This window comes from Girardinichthys multiradiatus, chromosome 9, assembly GCF_021462225.1.
Source record: "Girardinichthys multiradiatus isolate DD_20200921_A chromosome 9, DD_fGirMul_XY1, whole genome shotgun sequence".
NCBI lineage: Eukaryota > Metazoa > Chordata > Actinopteri > Cyprinodontiformes > Goodeidae > Girardinichthys > Girardinichthys multiradiatus.
In genome coordinates, this window is record NC_061802.1 from 32576885 (window position 1) to 32597569 (window position 20685).

At 39.0% G+C, this 20685-nt stretch overlaps 1 protein-coding gene across 2 annotated transcripts in view; it reads left to right on the forward strand.

Moving 5' to 3' along the window:
* Positions 1-20685, forward strand: part of polrmt (polymerase (RNA) mitochondrial (DNA directed)) — a 79558-nt gene that overhangs the window by 26805 nt on the left and 32068 nt on the right. For both annotated transcript variants that reach the window (XR_007039683.1, XM_047375088.1), the window contains exons 9-15: positions 1277-1516; positions 3945-4730; positions 4890-5012; positions 5393-5515; positions 7498-7677; positions 9465-9551; positions 12306-12419. Coding sequence is in view for 1 of the 2 variants with exons in the window: in XM_047375088.1 (XP_047231044.1) it covers positions 1277-1516; positions 3945-4730; positions 4890-5012; positions 5393-5515; positions 7498-7677; positions 9465-9551; positions 12306-12419 (1653 nt within the window). In the remaining variant the exon portion in view is untranslated. The remainder of the gene's footprint in view (positions 1-1276; positions 1517-3944; positions 4731-4889; positions 5013-5392; positions 5516-7497; positions 7678-9464; positions 9552-12305; positions 12420-20685) is intronic.

Consider the following 20685-nt stretch of genomic DNA (forward strand, 5'->3'; position numbering starts at 1 on the left):
TAGTAGAAATCTTTCTGTGTTACAATCTTCTTTCTACAAGGTCTTAAAAAGGTCATATATTTACCCAGGTCTTAAATCACATTTAGTGAAGTCAGCCGGCATTCATTTATTGCATGATCTGTAGTTCTAGCTAAGGTATTTGATGTCAAACTTTATCTGTCGTGATCTGTGACTAAACTACAAGCCTCATGATCCAGGAAAGCAATACACCCTGTATTGAAGTTCACTATATACTTTAGGCATTGAGCTCTGGTAACCCAGGTGTAAAAGCACTTGAGCTACATGCCAAAACGCTAATTTAGGTTCATTTAGTTAAATTTAACATTCTTTTGTTCTTAGATAAGTTAAAATAAGCTATTGGACAAATGTAGGTTATTTAAATATAAGTTATTTGTCATAATTCATGTTGGACTAAAATTTAAACCAGAATTTTCTTACAAAGCCTTAAAGTAAAATATTTGCCAAAACTTGCTGAAACCCTGAATTATCAGGTTATTTTTAATTGTAATCCAATAGAAGTGTAAAAAAAAAGTTCTGATCGTAGCCGTTCACTCGAGAAAACCTGCAAACATCCTTGAGTTTTATTAGTTTTAGTCAAGGAAATTGCCTGAAATTTATCTATGTTGATATGCAAAACTGATGATTTTACTGTATTATTTTTGTCTGGTCTGTACATCATTTTAGAACTTTTGTTAATAGAAATTATATGTTGTTTTAGGCCACACTCTGATTGCCCTGATTTTGTCATATTCAGACGTGATTAAAAACTCTGTTGTTTTTTTGTACCTTTCATCCAACATCATTATGAATTTGGTATTTTTCTGTATTTACTAAACAACCAGCTCTGTTACTTCTTGAGGCATAGTTGACTTACTGTGTTTGCTTAATGGGAGTTTGCACTCTTTCTCCCTGACTCTGTGTTTTGATGGCTTCATAAGCCCTTGGGAAAATGCTAAAATTATCAAGATTATAATAAGCCGGATGCTTGTTTACTCCTGCTGTCAGTAATACAGGAAGTTAGTTACGGTGCTTGTTTTTCATCTGAGGTCCTTTTATATGGAGACTTTGTACTTAAAACAATGCTAGTTATAATATGTTTTTTAGGACAGCTCATCTGAATGTGTTACTTTTCTTTGTTATCAGTTCACATTATTTTTTCGCACACAAATCTGGAGACTAGAACATATGCAACAAATTTCTTGTAACTTAGGGTTGATGTGCTTTATGTAGACTAAGACAATCATAGATTAACAATTGTTGTGGTGTTTTGTTTTAGGTGTACAATGTCCTTCCAAGGGAACAGTGGTGTAAACTGGAGATGGAGCAGCGTTCAGGACCCACTCTGCAGGGGGGCGAGGCAAGCTGGCCGTATATTGTAACTTTGGAGCTAGGCACCTTCATGGTGGACATGATGGTGAAGAACCTTAAAATCAACAGTGATATCCTGAACCCTGCCTGTGACAGAAAGCTCATCCCCATCCTTTACCACATGTACGCCTTCCGCAGCACCAGACAGGTACAGTTCAGCGGTGGCAAGACCTGCCTTTTGTGTGTCGCCTCCCTGATGTAGAATCCCCAGCAGCTGTAGCCAGAATTGTGCTTTATTTGAAATTTATTTCAACAAGCTTCACAAAGCATTGACTTTGCTGCTCTCTCACATTTTCTTTCATGATACAAAAAAAGAAAACTACTTTGTAACTTAACTTCACAACCTCTATACATGTTGCATTCAATATTTTTACAGTTACTGGATAAGCCTTATCCATAAAGCTTATCCAGTGGGTACACTCTCCATATTAGAGGATATTGCAAATGTGGCAGTGTGAACAGTGTGTATTTGGAGACCAAGAGCATTTTCTGACCCAAAATAGTGATTTTATGTTTCAAAAGGCAATACTGTTAGAACTATGCTTAGAAAAGCAGCCATTCCAGGAGTGCAGCACCACAAGGAGCCGTACCCATACAGCTCCTGACCACAGGTTGGGTTTCTTAGCAGCAGAGGTATTTCGAAGGGACGTAGCAAACTGATCAGGGCTGATTCTGAGCCAAGCCCTGACATCTGTTTGGGATGGAAATATCTGTTTGTCAGCCAGATTTATCAAGTCTCTGTACAATACAGTTAAACAGGCCAATATTAAGGCATAAAAAAGAGCAAGTGTGTCAATAGAGGTATCAGATATTCTGCCATGCACACTCAATTTAATGTTGATTGAAATATACATAAGAAAAGTGCTTGGATTCATACGTATGCACAGTTTTATAAAAATAAATTTGTGTGTGGGCACACAATTTTCTCAATTTATGCATGTGTCATGTTTCAGTAAGAAATATACATACATCTTTGTACACAAGGCCCTAGGTTACACTATTCTCAGCCGCAAGCAGGGGCTTTTTTGATGTTTCAAACAATTTGTGTTTAATTCTTGAACGTTTGTGCCGCCCTCAGTCAAATGCCGCTCTGGGTATTATCCATTTAACCCTTATCAAAAACCATCACTGCTGCTGAAGAGCAGATCTTTGCAGCAGGGGGATTCTTTTAATCTAACATTTTTTTGGAAAACATGCTTCAGGGTAAGCTCTCCAAAGCATTAAAAATACTAATCTATTTTTAACACTCTTAATTTGTCCAATTAACTCGCTCAGTTGGTGAAAATTATACAGAATTACTTTAAGTAATTGAGAGTTAATAGTGAACAAGCTGTACAGCTGACCTTTTCATTAACAAAGAAAAAGGAGTAGAAACAAAAAGAACAACCTTAAAGGACTTGACCTTCACTTTTGTCACAAAGATTGTTTACAATCTGTTACCTTGAACACTTGAGAGCAATTCTATCCAGCATGAAGCTCTTCGGAGTGTGATTTATTAAAACCACTTTCCCCTGGTGGGAATTAGTGGTGGTAACAGTTGAGTAAGATGAATAGGGCCCAGCCTAATCCCTTTTTTCAGTGTCCCCTTAATTGGCTGCTGATTTACTGCCGTGGGAGCCTGCTGCATCTTGAGGTGACCACTCTCGGAGAATCGGGCTAAAACTGAGATGGTGGGTCTCAACAACCCACACATCCTCAGTTGAGGATGTGTGGGTTGTTGAGCTTGATGCGCTTTGACACTGAGACATAGTCTAGTCAAGTATAATTCTTGTGTAATTTTCTATTCTTATAGTTTCTAGCTCTTTCTCTTCATAATGATTAACCCATCAGGGGGGATCCTAATGATTTTACTGCACAGCATGAAGGTTTGACTCATTGGAGCGATGCTGAGCTGTTTCAGTCAGATTACAGTCAACAAATGGAAATCTTTTTATATACTGCCAGATGCATGTTGCATAAAAGCTGTGGCACAATATGTGTAACATCAAACATGTTAGAGTCATTTGCTCCAATAATGACTCCTGACAGAAATTGTATATAACATTTAAGGGTATTTTTATATGAATTATGAATTCACCAAGGGTTTCTATGCCTTCTGCGAAAGTCCAATCAGGATTAAGGTATCTTCCAGTACTGGATAGAAATGGAAAAGAGTAAGAAAATATATTTGTATGTCCTTAATTCCCTATGCAATCTCTACACATTCTGTCCGTCCATCCATTCATCCATTTACACAACATCTCGGAACCCTGCTTATAGTTTCTAAATGTCCAAATTTTCACAATTCTATACTTATTTGGCATAATTTGATTCCTAAAGCATAATCCTTTTCCTAGAGTCTATCAAGATGTGTGGAAAATCTTATTTATTATAGATTTTAAAAAATAAATAAATAGTGGGAGCAGTTTTCCTGACAGCAACAACAGTTTGACAACATTTTGAGAAAAGCAATTAAACCTCAAACTCTCTCCCTAGCTGTTTTTTTTATTTACAGTATCTTTTTTGAATGGCAACATTTTTTATCTTCTATATATGAACAAATGAAATATGCGTGTTTCTCATGTTTCTCTCTTCAGGTTGGCTTCATCAAGCCTCACCCCATCTTGACACAGATGCAGCAGGAAGCCATGGAGACCATGCTGGCCTTTGATTCGTCCGTGATGCCGATGCTGTGCCCTCCGGTTCCGTGGACATCAGTGAAGTTCGGAGCCTACCTGCTCACTCCAGCCAAGCTGATGCGCACATTGGAGGGGGCCATGCAGCACGATCAACTGCTGGAGAAGTGTCAGAATCTTCACCCTGTTTTTGACTCGCTCAACCAGTTGGGTAACTGCGCCTGGAGGATCAACAAACCAATTCTGGACATTATCATCTCGATCTTTAATGACCGAGGGAGCGATGAGCTGGACATCCCTCCACCTCTGTCGGAAGCCCCTAAAATACCCCACTTCAATCCTCAAGACCCCACTTACACAGCCAGCGAGAAGGCCCACATGAAACGAGAGGTGATCAACGCCAAGAAGAAGTGCAGCGAGATGCACAGCATGCGAATGGACGCTCTTTATAAACTCTCCATCGCCCACCACATGCGGGATGAGTTGTTCTGGTTTCCCCACAACATGGACTTCAGGGGGCGCACCTACCCGTGTCCTCCGTACTTTAATCACCTGGGAAGTGATGTCACACGGGCGATGCTTGTGTTCGCTGAGGGGATGCCTCTTGGTTCCAAGGGTTTGGACTGGCTAAAGATTCACCTTGTCAACTTGACGGGGTTGAAGAAAAGAAGCTCCCTACAGGAACGTCTGGAATACGCCAACAGCATCATGGAAGACATCCTGGATTCTGCAGATGACCCTCTAAATGTTAGTCCACCTTCATGTTTTGATCAGTATTATCATAAAGTGTGTTATATTATAATTGACTTGGTAGAAATGTCCTTAAAGAATTGACCAAAGAAGTGACAAATATTTCCTGCAGATGTTTATCTAATCAGTCTGCTGTGTCTTATCTGTCACTGTTAGGGTAAAAAATGGTGGATGGAAGCAGATGAGCCATGGCAGGCGCTGGGCTGCTGCATGGAGATAGCCAATGCAGTGAGGTCACCCGATCCAACAAAGTTCATCTCTCACTTTCCTGTACACCAGGTACTGTAAAATACTTGTACAATTATTACATTTTTAATAGATTAATACAAAGGTTCTGCAAAAATGTATCTTGTGATTTGAAAATAAATTTCAAGATAGTTTCTAAGAGGGCATAGGAGTGAAAAATAAGAGAAAGAATGTGTTGTTTGACAGAAAATAAATTACATTATTATTGTACCAAAACAGACGCCACTATTCTTTACTCAGTTAAACTATAAAAGGGCATCAAAGTACATATTGTTGGTTGATGTGTGTGTAGAGCATAAGGTGGGCGCTCTTAGTTTTAATGCACTTATATGAAGTAGAAAATATCATCATTTTTAACTAACTCTACTTCATCCTCCAATGTCTTGTTTGCCAATTCTCCATCCCTCTTTTAGGATGGCTCCTGCAATGGTCTCCAGCACTATGCAGCTCTTGGCAGAGATGTCATTGGTGCAACTTCAGTCAACCTCATGCCCTGTGAGGTTCCCCAGGATGTGTACAGCAGCGTAGCGCAGCAGGTGAGCAGCGGGTGGTTTTTTGAGGAATTTAACACAATTTAGTTTCGCCCAGGGCTGCCCTTTGTCACCGGTCCTGTTCATAACTTTTATGGAAAGGATTTCTAGGCACAGCCAAGGGCCGGAGGGGGTCTGATTTGGGGACCAGAGGATTTCGTCTCTTCTTTTTGCAGATGACGTGGTCCTGCTGGCCCCCTCTAGCCAAGACCTACAGCATGTGCTGGGGCGGTTCGCAGCCGAGTGTGAAGCGGCTGGGATGAAGATCAGCTCCTCCAAGTCCGAGGCCATGGTTCTCGACCGGAAAAGGGTGGCTCTTCCTCTTCAGGTTGGAGGGGAGTTCCTGCCTCAAGTGGAGGAGTTTAAGTATCTCGGGGTCTTGTTCATGAGTGAGAGAAGAATGGAGCAGGAGATCGACAGAAGGATCGGTGCAGCTGCCGCAGTAATGGGGGCGCTGTGCCGGTCCGTTGTGGTGAAGAGAGAGCTGAGCCGAAAAGCAAAGCTCTCAATTTACCGGTCGGTCTACGTTCCTACCCTCACCTATGGCCATGAACTTTGGGTCATGACCGAAAGAACGAGATCCCGGATACAAGCGGCTGAAATGAGCTTCCTCCGTAGGGTGGCCGGGCACTCCCTTAGAGATAGGGTGAGGAGCTCGGCCATCTGGGAGGGGCTCGGAGTAGAGCCGCTGCTCCTCCACATTGAGAAGAGCCAGTTGAGGTGGCTCGGGCATCTATACCGGATGCCTCCTGGACGCCTTCCTTGAGAGGTGTTCCAGGACACGCTGGAGGGACTATGTCTCTGGTCTGGCCTGGGAACGCCTTGGGCTCCCCCTGGAGGAGGTGTCTGGAGAGAGGGACGTCTGGGTGTCTCTGCTGAGTCTGCTGCCCCCGCGACCCGGTCCCGGATAAAGCAGAAGACGACGAGTACGAGTAGTTTCGCCCTTTAAACTGCAAAAACTTGCTGTTACACAACAGGAGTTTTCATTTGCAAGGCACGCTACAGTTGCTCAGTGGTTATTATTCAGATGGCCCACTAAGCCCTATAGTGAGTGACAAGCTAAGCATGGAAGATATTTTTAGGTTTCTAAGTTTAGGTCTTGCATTTAAAGGTGCTTTGTTTCTCGTGCTCTGCATCAAAGTGGAGAGAGAGCAGAGACTTTGTTATTCTTATAAAGTTTTAACATTTATTTGTGTGTTTGCTTGAAAGCATCCATGTTGCAGAAACATTTAAGCTTGGTCCCAGTTGTGATGTTCTGGCATTTCAGAACAGCAAGATTTAAACTGAGCTAAGGACAAGGCTCTGCTCCTCCAAGGGCAGTGACTGTAACTTCAGCCTGTACTCTGTAGACATCGGATTTCTGCAGGACTCTGTTTTGGTGGACTTTGTTTTCCACTGGGCTTTGTAGTTATTTTTAGACAATACTGTAGATGGCATCAAGCTTTTAAACAGTAAACGACCACAATGAAAGAAAATCTTCCTTATTCATAAGGGCAAGCTTGTGTGTCCAGTCTCTCTGTCAACAGTCATGTAATTCGAAACTTACAGTGAGAGCAAATACTCTCAGTTTCTAAATCCATTAATCAAGTTCTCTTCCCCAAGCATCTCAGATGGTAGGATTTGTTTAATAAGAAGCCGTGTTAAATATTTTGTGGTTGAGTATTACCTTAACATAACGAAACATGGGAAGGCATTGAGCAGGATGTTAGCGTGATCTCTTTAAATGTCATTGCTTAGTGTTTTCTTGCATTGTAGATGTGCAGAAATGGGAATGCTCAGGGGACTAAGATGCATCAGATGCATCCATCATGTGCCTTACAAAATCCCAATAAGCTCCATTGAAGCTTGGGGTTGTAATAAGAGAAAAGGTGAATGAATAATTTTGGCAAGGCACCGTATGTACATATGTGCTTTAAAACAAGAATGAATCATTTGACCGATATTAAAGATGTGTTTTAAGAAAACATCTCCACAAACGCGTGTTTCAGGTGGAAGAGTTGCGAGCTCGGGATGCAGCAAAAGGCCTCAAGATCGCCCAGGTGCTGGACGGCTTCATCAGCAGGAAGGTGGTCAAGCAGACAGTGATGACCGTGGTGTACGGGGTCACGCGTTACGGGGGCCGCCTGCAGATTGAGAAGAGGCTAAAGGAGATTGATGAGTTTCCAAAGGTACAGTAGTGGTGGAGGTGGTAATGAGTATGGAGGTTCCCTCACACACTGTTCATATTTTTAGCATTTAATCAACATGATGTCACTGAGGAGCAGCGATTTAAACAAAGGGTCTGATCCCTACCCTCTTCTCCCAGGTTTTCCTACTTACACAGCGATTATTATTGCATCTTCAAGCATTTTTGTAATTTGGAAATTAGTTAATTAATTAGTTAAAGAAATTAGTGCACTTAATTTGTAGCTATAATTATATGTTTAGTTTACTCTCAAAAGCAGTGTTCAACGTAATTTTACTGTTATCCAACCTGATCAAACACATGTGAGAAGTGGAGCGCTGCAAAGTTCGCAGATCATCATGCGCTGTGCTTAGTAGCGCCCGGGAAATTAATATTCACTCATTTAAACACTAGTTCAGATGGCATATGTGTTTACATTTCAAAGTGCAATAATAAGCCTCTATTTCTTAACACGTTTTTGGTTCTGTAGCTAATAAATCGCTAAATTAATGCGTTAAAGCCCCAGCCCTGCATGGACCAAATGTGATGGGTTTTTTTTATGAATGTACAATAACCTGAACCTTTTTTCTCAGTCACAATATTGTGTTTGCAATACCACTATTTCAAATGACTGACTGTATTGTTTTTGTACTGTTCTTGGTGTGATATGTTTTTATGTGTCAGGGACTTGAGATGGAAATTAGCTCTGGGAGCTAAAATCTGGTAAAAAGCATATTTTGCTTTGAGATTAATGTTCCTTTAGATGGGCCCAGTTCAATAAACTATCAAAGAAAACTAGCAAAGAAGAATTAAGTTAACCTGGTTCTAGAATGAGCAACTCTTGTTTATTTGCGATTGTTTGACTTTCTGATATTCCGGTGCAGTCTGGGAAATATAGAAATGTATGGAAATAAAGTATGGAGAAATGTTTGTGGTTTCAAGCTATTGTCCCCTCCACCCATCCACCTACCCATCCATCCTCCCCCCCTCCATCCATCCATCCATCCATCCATCCATACATACATCCATCATATTTAAGTCAGGGAAAATACGTTTTTTTACATGGAAAAAGTATAGTCACCCTGGTAATAGAGACAATGCACTTGTAATGTGAACACTGCAGTGAAGTTAACATAGCAAACCTTAATGAAATGAGTCAGGAATATGTTGTTTTTAGGTTTTACACACTTCGACTATATTTTTAGAAGTTTAAGCCAACAATTCTTCTGCTTGAGATTGTGTCTATATATTTACCTTGAATCTATTTTTAGTCCAGAATCACTATTCTTTGGACATAAAAGGATTTTATGGCTCACTTGCTACCTTGGTTGTAGAGTGGTGGTCTAAAGAACATTTAATTCTTATTATCTCTCCAACTGCTAAATAAATCTCTAAAACACTTGAAATAAATGACTTATTTCATATAGAAAACATCAGCACAATGTATCCCAGCCACTAACTACAGCCGAGTTCTAAATGACTTCTGCTTAATATCCTATATTGATTTTAACAAGGAATTGGGTGGACCTATAATTGTGAGTGATTGTGGTGGGGATGTGCTTTGAGCATGAGGTTGCACCTACTGTGGAGGAGATCATGTTCCTGTAATTTGAGAATAAATGCAATCCACAGACCTGCAGTCTATATCCCTTATTTCCATCACACATCTGATTTGCAACATTAAGTTCAACACTAACTGTAACTAAGAGCCCAAAAAAATACCATTTTATTTTATAATTAATTTAGAAGTACCATAAATAGGAGCATAATGATAATTTCTTGCATTTCCAGGAGCATGTATGGGATGCATCACAATACCTTGTGCGCCTGGTGTTCAGTGGCCTAAAGGAGATGTTTACGGGAACCAGAGAGATTCAGGTGAGACAATTTCAAACATACAAACATGCACTGTTGTGTTACTCTGCTAATACTGTAACAGAGGTGGCATTTGGCCTCCCTGAAAAAGACAAGACATCTGTTATAGAAAGAAAATCCCTCATAACTTGGAATAGTTATCCTTAGTCAGGGAAAGTCGGGGTTTCTGGGTTGCATGCTGTCTTGTTTTTTGTGGCACCACAATGTTTGCAGTGAATCCTGAATGACCTGAGGGCTACAGGTTGAATCCCAGGTGGATCAGGCTTGCTGTAGCACAAATGGGTGCTCAGTGACATTAACATGCGGATTTTGTAGATAAGGGGTTCTTCCTGAGCAAGTTTTTCCATATGCCGGCGCATAATATGTTGCCGGCAAAGACATTACACTCATGGTCTACTGCTGCCATGGGCTATGAGGTTCTTCCTTGTTGTCATGAACAATTGGTTCAGGGCAACATAAGATTGACCTGATTCAAAGAGCTCAAGCTTTTCCATGCAGAACATGGATGATCAGATCATAAGTAGGTCCTGGGTTCGAATCCCAGCTTGGGTATTTTCTGAATGGGGTTTTAATGTTCTCCTTGTGCATTCATGAGTTCTCTCCAGGTCCTCTGGTTTCCTTCAGCGGTCCAAAAACATGGCTGTTTGGTTTGATCTCTCGAATTGTCCTCAAGTGTGAGTGTGTGTGTGTTCTTGGTTGTTTGTCCTGTGTGTCTCTGTGTTGCCCTGTGATGGATCGGTCCAGGGTGTACTCTGCCTCTCGCCCAATGACTACTGGAAATAGGTACCAGGTCCCCCATGACCCTGCAAGGACGTGTAGGTATAGACAATGGATGGATGGATATTTATACTGCAGACATTGTTACTTTTATTTGCTACATCTTAATTTGCTAATTTAGGCCTCATCAGTTCTTAAATTAGCTTTTTAATCTGTGTGAATTTTTACTGTGAAAGACATTTAAACTATAACAACAGACGAACTCAACCTGCACTTTAAAATTAAAATTAATTAAAATTAAAATAAACAAACATTGCCCTTAATTTTACTGTAATTTGCGAAATGCCAATGAATTTGGATAATATTTTCTTATAATGAAGATTATGGTTTCTGATGTTTTGGTTTTAATAGATGCATCAATCAAATGGCCAGAGATTGGAATCAGTTATTTATTTTTTTTTATCAAATCTGATCAGTGATTGGTGGTCAAATACTGAAAAAAGTGTTTCTATTCATTAAATGCATCAAAGCTTAAAAAAAACTCCCACAATTGTTTTTATCAGTAAACTCAACAACCATTTGCATTTACTTTGTTGCACTTTTTTTTTTTTAGTTTATTACAATTTACATAAAGGTTAGGAAGGTATGCTTTGATGCATAATAGGGTTCATCTTGTAATTCCTTCATTCACTGTTGAGTTCAAACATACTTTCTCTATCAAAGAGCCGTTGTTTTCTCTTTATGTTTTATCGAAATAAAATCAGTAGGTCTGGCCTTAAGGGACATATGAAATCACTTCAGAAATACTTGATTGGTTTGTCTCTAATAAAAACTCAGTGATTAATTCTTTCATATAAATGATTTTGAAGTTTTTATTATTTTGTTAGCTAAACATGCAGAAAGTGCCTCTGTGAATGATTTTTAAATCTCACTGTTGTTTCCGAGAAATGTTGTTTTAAAGTTTATAAATTATCATTAAAGCAGTTTCAACTACCCAACCTACTCCTAATCATGCCATTTATTTTGTTTTTCATGAATACATTTTGTATTCCATGTTACCCGGGCAACAGCCATTCACCTCATTTCTATTTATGGCTTAAGTAGGTGCAGCCGGTTGCAGATTGGACCTTTTACCAACAGGGGGAGTCTCTTGAGCCTTAACAACCATATCCTGCTGCTGGTTTGTGTTTTTGTGGTACAACCCAGTTTAAGAAACCTCAGGCTGACATACACCTGCTGCTGATATAGGTCTCATCCTCTGGTGTTTCATTGAGGGATGATGTATTAGTGAGGCAGAAAGATATGACTGATCCTTGATGCAATCATCCCTAACTTCTGCTGAGATCACTGTTAACTCTGTTGGTCCTTTCCTTCAAACCATGTGTCCAATCCTCGCTTTCATTCTCATTTACCCTCCACGGGTTTACTGACAGAGATGTCCATCTAGTTATGTTTTTACTTCAGTGTACTTGATTCCTTACTGTCTGTTTCAGATAAATGGAGTTGCTTGGGGTCTAAGTTCTGCTTCTAGTTTCTAGGATAAATCTTTATGTGTGTGTCTCTGATGAGGCAGTAAGGGATCTTTTAAAATAAAAATAAAAACTATCTCAAACATACATGCAGACAGGGTTGTTGCTGGTGTTATAGTGAGCAACAACTTTCCACCTGTTCCACAGCAAGGCCACAACAATTGTTGGCCCTTCTTTGAGGCAGAGCGACAGAATCTGAGCTGAGATCCAAAGATCATTTCATGATTTAGTAGCTGGCCGAAGTTTCTGGGTTCTGTGGTTTGAAATGTACCAGAGGATCTATTTATGAGTCTGATTTATTAAATTTTGATCCAGCAGACCATAAAAGCTTTATCTCAGTGAATTCAGTCATTTGAACATTTCCACATACGCAAACATGTACATGGAAGCACGGACATGACCATATGTGCATAGCAAATATTTAATTGGTGCCGGGTACTGAAAGTCTTCTGAGTTTACTCATCAGCATTCATCCTTTTTCTCTCCCTCTGCTGGTTGTCCCTCTGTGCAGGACTGGCTGACAGAAAGTGCCAGGCTCATCTCCAAGTCTGGCCACACTGTGGAGTGGGTGACACCCCTGGGTTTACCAATCATTCAGCCTTACCACCGCACACGCAACCAAGTGGTAAGTCTTGCCATTAGACTTTCTGTTCTCATTACACAGCAGAGCTTTCACAAAATTTAACAGATATATGATATATATCTGTTCTTGTAAAAGTATTTATATACCTTCAATCTGTTCTACCAATGCTTCACAGATCAGCTGTATTTATACTAAGATTAAATTTCCATTTTCCGAAAGGAAATGGGTTGTGCTGGATTTTATTTAGCAACATCAGAGCAAAGAGGATGAATACATATGCAGACCACACTTTTCATACTTTTATTTGTGAATCTATAGAATATACAGATATCTATGGTTGTTACATGACAAAGTCTGAAAAAGGTTAACTGATATGATTAATTTTGCAAGACGATGTAAGAGCCAGTTTACATTTGTCTGCTTTGTTTGAGTTTCCCACTTGACCTTTGATATTCTTAAATTTTTTGTCTCCATTTTTCCATTTCTTAATGAAGCCATACCTGACCTTTTCATGAAAGACACGGTCAACACCTTCCGCTTGAACTGAGTTAAGAAGGCATCCAAACATTTCAGATAATAGTTTTTGCACTATTTTAAAAAAATCACAAAAATAAAACATGTAAATAGACAAACTAGCTTTGATATTTTATAGTTTTAAACATATTTTTCCACCTCATCATTCTTGTTCTTGCACCTGCAAAGTCAACCCCACTTTTCCAGACACTGGGGAGATGTTTCATGAATATTGCCTCAGACACATTTCAGCTACCAATAACCCAGCAACATTTGCACACTTGCAATGGCTTTATTGTGTCTTTGTAGAGGTTTATCAGCCATAAAGATATTTTTTCCTCTTTCAACACAACCCGTGCTGTAAAAGTAGACAGTTTTTAATATTTGTTGGCTGGGGTAATGTACTGATCTTAGAACAAACACATACAGCATCAAGAAATATTTGAATACATCTTAGAGATGTTCATATTTTACAATTGGTACTTTACTCATTTTTTTTAATATGCTTTACTTAAATGTATGCTGCTGAATACTTATCTTCAATTTTGATTAGACGTCCCTCAGGAACTTGCACCTAAACCACATGCTTTTTGTTGCTCTCTCCAAACTTCTTGCTTTATTTTGGTTGGATATTTGACCTCTCTTTTTGGTAGCATCGGTAAAGTTTATTTAAATTGGTTTATTTAATGGCACAGACCCAGCTGTAGGGCATAGTTCATGAATTTCATACAAAGTTAAGCTCAGGGATATTCCAGAAGTTTGTCACCTTGCCTGATCCTTTCCTAAACCATTTCTTAATTGTGTCCAATTTTAACTGTCTAGCTTTTGTGCAGTGCACCAGCAACTTAACATCCTCTCAGCATGACGCTACCACCACTGTGCTTGACACCTGCTGTGGTCTTCTTACGTTTCAAAGCTCCTCCAAGCATTACTTTTGTCGTTGTAGCCAAACCGGTCTTTCACTGTCTCACCTGACTATAAGTCCTTTCTTCATAAAGCTTTTAGTTTGGCCATGTGGGTTTGAGGGTTAGGGTTTTTTCTTGGTGATTCTACGTGAAACTGTTCTTTGTGGACAGTGATCTGCAGTTCCAGCATCATCCAGTTTATGATTGACTTAAGCCTTGTTACTTCTTGAGTTGTTCCTCGATATCCCCAACCAGTGCTCTCAGAACGGCATTTTGGGTCAGATCATTAAAACGCAACTGGGTATTCCCAGAGCACAATAATACCAAACACACAGCAACTTGCTGAGGGAGATTTAACCAGAGCATTGGTGGGAGTGTATGAATATGAAGTATTTGATCCTGTTTGGATAAGAGAATATTCACAGAAGGTTCAGCTTTGAGTACCCAAGTTTTGTTTTCTAATTTGTTAAAGTTGTTTGTCTGTAAGATCATTATATCTTGTAAAAGGTATACATGTTATACTAAACTATCTAAATTACTAACACCACATTCCTGCCAGTGATGAATGGGGTTGCCATCATACCAGAACAAAATCTGAATTTTGTTTGTTTTTGTTTTTTTGTTGCTTTTTTATTTTATTTTATATCCTTTGCTACTTTATTTCCAATGCAAAACAGGCTGACAAAATATTCAAGCAATAGGAGTTTTAATCTTCACACTCTATCTCATTTAATTTCAAGTGTTGTTTTTTGTAGATGGATGTTTGTCTCTGGCTTTCCCAATCTTTTTGGGTTTGCTGCCAGAGTGCCCCACTGATGGTGTATTGCGATTACTTTAAGTGGTACAACTTTAATGGACCTCAACAACATTGCATGTGTTGTTTGTCGCTATGGAGATCCTGGCAGTCTTAGAGATATAACATGATGACTGTGCACTAGTACATCTGCAGATAACACGGTGTGTCATGTGTGCTGCACAAAATAGGAAGTGTTCCTGTCTATACAAAGAAGAAAGAAATACTTACCTCTTCTTAATTGTTAATGAAGTGAATGCTGGAGGTAGACATATTGCTGATCAGATAGGTAGCTCATGGGCTTACTCAGCATGCCAACTGCTCTTTCAGTCTAACATTTGGCATAAGGTTGCCTTAGATGGGTGAATGACACCTTAGTAGCAGGTGCAAACCACTTCGAGTAACACATAATAGATCCACTGAAAGTGCTTCTGTCTGGCTGTTGTTAGAGGATGTCTTTCCCTGATCTGTCCTGCTTCTTTTAATGTCCAAAAGGGACCAGAACAATCATTAGCTAAGTATTTTTTCCCTTTAAGGCCTAAAAATAAATAATAGAATAAAAGAAAAAACAAGGCTTTACAGATAACTTTCTTGATCCTCTGCAATAATTCTCTAATCCAGTTGCATCACTGGACAACAAAGATGAAACCATCTTGTTGAAAGGTCACCTTTGCAAAGCATAGCTGGATTAAATATAATCTCTCAGTCTACTCTCTGCATCTAAAATACAGGGCCACTGTGTTCCTCAGGGTTAATGTTGATTAGATTGTAGCTTGAAGGCTAGGATGGAGAATAATGTTGAGTTAAAAAACAGAAAGCAAGGTAAAAGCAGCGAATGTTATGTAACAGGAGAATTCTTTGTGTACATGTGTGGAAAAATGTAGAGAAATCAAAAAAAGATGGAAGAGGCCATTAATAGACTTCAGAGAGGGCGCCTTGTAGGAATAGAAGATACTAATCCAATCAAAGGTCACTTTGGCTCTTGTTCAGTTTAATTTGTTCATACTGTATCCACCACCCAGTGAGGCTATTTTATAATCTTTCTCAGTGGATGGTAACCTAAGGGAATCGTCAGATGGATTTGCTGGATTTGACCGGATTTGTGAGTTTGTAGTGTGACTAAAAGCTTGTGATCTAATGTCCTCTGTACTAAAAGAATGAGCCTCCTCTAGGTTTCACTAATCGGTGCTCTCTAGTCAAAAACTTTATATTAAGTACACTGTAAAGCAGGGCAAAAAAGTAGCTGCTTATGGCCTGTAGCACTTCCTACCTGTCTGGAAGAAGCTCTGTCTGTCCGCCTGGGTCAGATTTCCTCCTCTAAAGCTCCTCTGAATTGTGGTGTTCCCCAAGGCTCCATCTTAGGACCCCTTTTGTTCTCTCTTCATCTCCTTCCTCTGGGGTCTATTTTGTCAATTTGTCTTTTCATTGTTTTGCGGATGATGTAAAAATCTATCTCCCGCTAAAAGCAAGTGGAAGCCAGTCAGTAGGAAACCTGTTAAATTGTGTAAATGACATTAAAGCTATGGAGTTTAACTTCCTTTAGACTGAGCTGATAGTTTTTTGGAAAACTGACTTGTTAACAGAGTTTAGAAGTGCAATTGGAAATTTAAAGGGGACATATGCAAAATCCACTTTTTTAGCCTTTAAATACATTTTGTTGTGTACCTGGAGTCTAAAGTGTTGCAGAGTTATCTTTATATTCTTTGGGTCATATTTTTCAGTCCGTTCAGTTTTCTCTATCATCTATTATGCTTTCCCAACTGTTACATCACAGTATTTGCTGTAGCACAGCTACATAAGGTCATGGACTTCCGGCTGATCAAATTTGCTTATCCGCCATTTTTATTTCTCGCTGCAATTTTGTAGTCTGAGCTCAAGTATGCCTATGCTGAAAGAGAATAAATTTGGGTCAATTGTTTGGTGTATTAACCCACACAATTCATTACACGTCCCCCAGAATCAGAACCTCTTCAAAGTGCCTGGTTAAATTGTATTGTGTTGTATCAGTGGGGAAATTCCTATTTCCCCACTTTAAGGATGAGTGCCTTTAGCAACCTTCACCAGTATCAAGATTTACTCAAAGACTTCATCAGATTAAGGGATCAGTTCCTTCTGTATATGGAAACGATGGACAGAGCAAAGCAGTGAGCTGGAAATAACGCTAAAATGACAACAAACTTTATCTTAGACATGAATTTATTTTGTGTTGATATGATGTCCTAGCCATTGTGTTGAAAGCAGTAGCATCGTGCCTTCTGCTTATTGTGTTGAAAGCAGTAGCATCGTGCCTTCTGCTTATGTTAGTGCTGTGTCCTGCTTTTAGCTCCTTGAGGACAGAACCGTACTGTGTGGTTTGAATAGCATTATTACATTAACAGTTTTGCATTGTTTTTGCCATTTTTGTCCAGTTTCTGCACCCCTAGATAATTGTTGTCAAACTACAAAAATGGCTGACGGGGTTAAAGTGGAGCGCTCTTTGACTTGTAGGGGCGGGGTGTGAAGTGCCTCAAAAGCATTTAAAGAGACAGCACCAAAACGAGTTGCTCTCAGACACACCTCAGAACTGGGGTAAAAGAGGGGCCTGTGGAGCAAAGTATTGCAGTTGCACTTTATAGACCACAACTGAATGATATCAGTGTGAAAAGGAAGGGTTTAAAAGCATGATACTTTAATACTTTTTAGCTGTACTGCTATCAGAGTCTTGGGTGTTGATAATGGCTTTAAATTTGATAAACAGGTTCAGGCAGTAGTCCAGCCTAGCTTCTACCATCTGAGGTTGATTGTTAAAATCAAACCCTATCGACCTAAAACTGCCCTTGAAAAGAGTGGTTCAATATTTTGTTACGTCTAGACTTCTGCAACTCTCTGCAGCTGGTCCAAGACGCTGCTGCAGAGAGTTGCAGTCTGCCTGTCTGCTGACCGGAAAAACGCAATATGAGCATATTACTCCTATATTGTCCTCTCTGCTCTGGCTGCCCGTGCATCTTAGGATTGTTTTTAAGATTTTACGTTTAGTTTTTAAATGTTTATAAACGGTCTTCACAAAAGTATTGACATCCCTTGAACCGTTTCACATTGTGTCACCGTACAACCACATTTAAGATGATAGACCATGACATTTGCATCCAGCTCTAGTAATACTCCTAATAAAATCCATTGCAAACAATTGTCTTCAGAAGTCACCAAATTATTAAAAATGTACAGTTGTACACGTTGTACAAGTAAGGAAGAAGGTTGGGTTATAAAACAACATATTAAACGTCTCACCATTTAGTTGTTCAACGCATCACTTGAAAATGCAAAATATAGGGCAGAATTGTAAATCTACCAAAATATGGCTTTTCCATTTTTGGCCCTTATGTAAATGTGGCATGTAGAAAGCTATGTTGAAAGAAACCCCTTAATAAATTGTGTTTGTAGTTTGCCACCAACCATCATGGGGACCCAGCAGATGTGGGAGAAAGTGCTCTGGTCTGAATAGACGAGAGAGTTATGCATTTTGGGCTTCATGCAAAACACTGTGTGTGGTGGAAAACTATCACTACACATCACTGTGTGCACACTATCTGCACAGTGAAACGTAGGCGGTGGGGGAGGTCTGAGTACCAATAATCACACTTTCCAAAATTGCATTTGTAAAGAGGTGTAAAAGCCATGTATAATTTTCCTTCCACTTCACAATTACATACAACTTTTTGTTTGACTGTCTCATAAATTACTAAACAATTCGAAGTTTGTGGCTGTGAGATGACAAAATACAGAAAAGCTAAATGGACATAAACACTTGCAAGTTGCTGGAGCTTTTCAGCACTCTTGTTTTTTTGTTTTGTTATTTTGTATTGCTATTTGGTGATATTGCAGATCGTTGTGTTGATTTTGTGGTCATAACAGAAATAATACTGTCTGAATAGCTTTTAGGCCACTCATGTCAGATATTTCGGGTGCAATTTGCTGGTTTTCCTTTGAGTGGCTTTCAATTGACATTCTTGACATGTTTCTATAAATGTCAATGTGATGCCGTTTGCTTGTCCTACTTGGTTTTTTTTTTTTGACTTTGCAGAATCGTATGACATTTTGGACTAAACTAAAAATGCAGTTTGTTTTGTAAAGGCAACATGCTAAAAAAGTTATGTTTAGAGGAGAAATTATCAGGTATAGATCAGCTGAGGTGTGGCAAGCCGAGACCCAGATGATTGAGAAAAGAAGAACATAGCCGTTATAGATCATTTATGTGTGATGCCCACCTTCATTGGATGAGTAAAGATTTACCTGTCCGCTTTTACTCGGTTACCTCTTGACCATCTGCAGCTTAACTGTGATTTAATGTATATAAGCTCATTCCTGGCTGTAGGGCAATCCAAGGTCTCCATCCATCTTAGCTGCATGGTATCACTCTGCTCCCTATACAGATCATACACCCTGTTCATGCATTATAATGTACAGTAGGGATTTGATTTATGGTTTGGCAGTTAATATCTCACATCAAAGAAAGGATTCACCTTTTCTACCCATACCGCATTGAAAGCCACAGCTTCTCCTTTCTCACATAAGTCCATCAAGAGATTGGATGTTAAAAGGAGAAAGGCAGATTGTCTCATCAGTCCACCTACAGCCATGATGGATGAAATGGCAGCCATTAGAAAGTAATGGGGTTTATCATTCCAACGTTACCTCTGTTCCCAAGCTTTGTCTGATGATTGTGTGAATCTGTCAATCAATACACAGCCACGTTTAACCAATTGACTAAAATCACAAAAGCGAGAAGCTTTATGGCCCCCTAAAGCTAGGCTCAATGTTCTTTCATTCGTGCAGCTGCTCCTTCTCAATTTATCAGTTTGTCTTTCTTTAATGTATTCAGGTGATAATTCAGTGGGTTTTTTTCATAGAAAATGAAACAGTGAAAGATAAAAGAAGATGTTATCAGTTAAGCCTATGAAAATGGTCAAATAGGTGTTTGTAGACTGCTGTGTTTCAGGAATTATGTTATGTTAAGTTGTTTTTCTGCTTCTAGAGGTGTGTTCAGCAAGTAAAATGCCATCTGATTATGTTGGGGTCAGATGATTGGCTCATATAGAGAATGTTGTAACTATGAATATTAATCTATTATTTAATATTATTGCTTTAATATTTTATATAATGATAATTAGGTCTGTTAAGGGTTGTCCTGTGAATATCAGCCCAATAAGGCTGTGGTAATAGGACAAAATTGAAAGGGATGAGCCAAGGTCTGGCTTTATTGAACAGCAAAACTCTGTACTCACACAATTGCTTAAAATACAAGAATTTATTAACAAAAATAAGTCAACTCAAAGTCAAACATATTTCAGTCAACAAACTCTTTACAATGCTAAGACAATCCAACTACCTACCAAGCAGAATGACAGAATAAAGAAGACCAACTATGTACAATATAAACAAGTGAATCAAAGATGGATGAAAGCCATGACCAAAAGAGTGATGCAAGTGAAGTTAGTCTTGGAACCAAGTTGGGCAATGATTGGTTTACCTTCAAACAACAATTCACAAAGCAAGATCAGATAAAACATTATATAATATTATATAATATATTTAATAAAATAACATTTTAAAGAATGATTTGCTGAATAAAACCTACCTTCTGGATGACTAATTCTCAACGGTGTTTAATTAGCTGCCTTTTATTTATTAAAATAATATTTAAGGAAATATTTTGAATAAGAACCAAACCCTTTTGGATAAATGGGTCTTAATGGTGTTTAATTAGTTATCACATTTAGTAAAATAATATTTAGGGAAATATTATTTCCTAGACTGGAAACTAACAACCTTTCTGGGTGAATGATCTTCAGCTGACTCATAAAGTAGGCGAGCACGTGTTCTTAGTCATTAGCGGTTGGGGCTAACAAGAGAAACCTATAGCTGGTTACCGGAAACAAACACATACCTTTTTAAAATGCCACTAATAAAAGGGTTGAAATGTATAAGCGTGGATGGCGTGTTATAGCTGATCTTCTGTGTTTAAAAACCACCCTTTAAATAAAGTTTATCTTAGCTTTAAAAACACAACACAAACAAAAACCAAACGTCATGAAACAAACATTATTTAGATTATTTAACT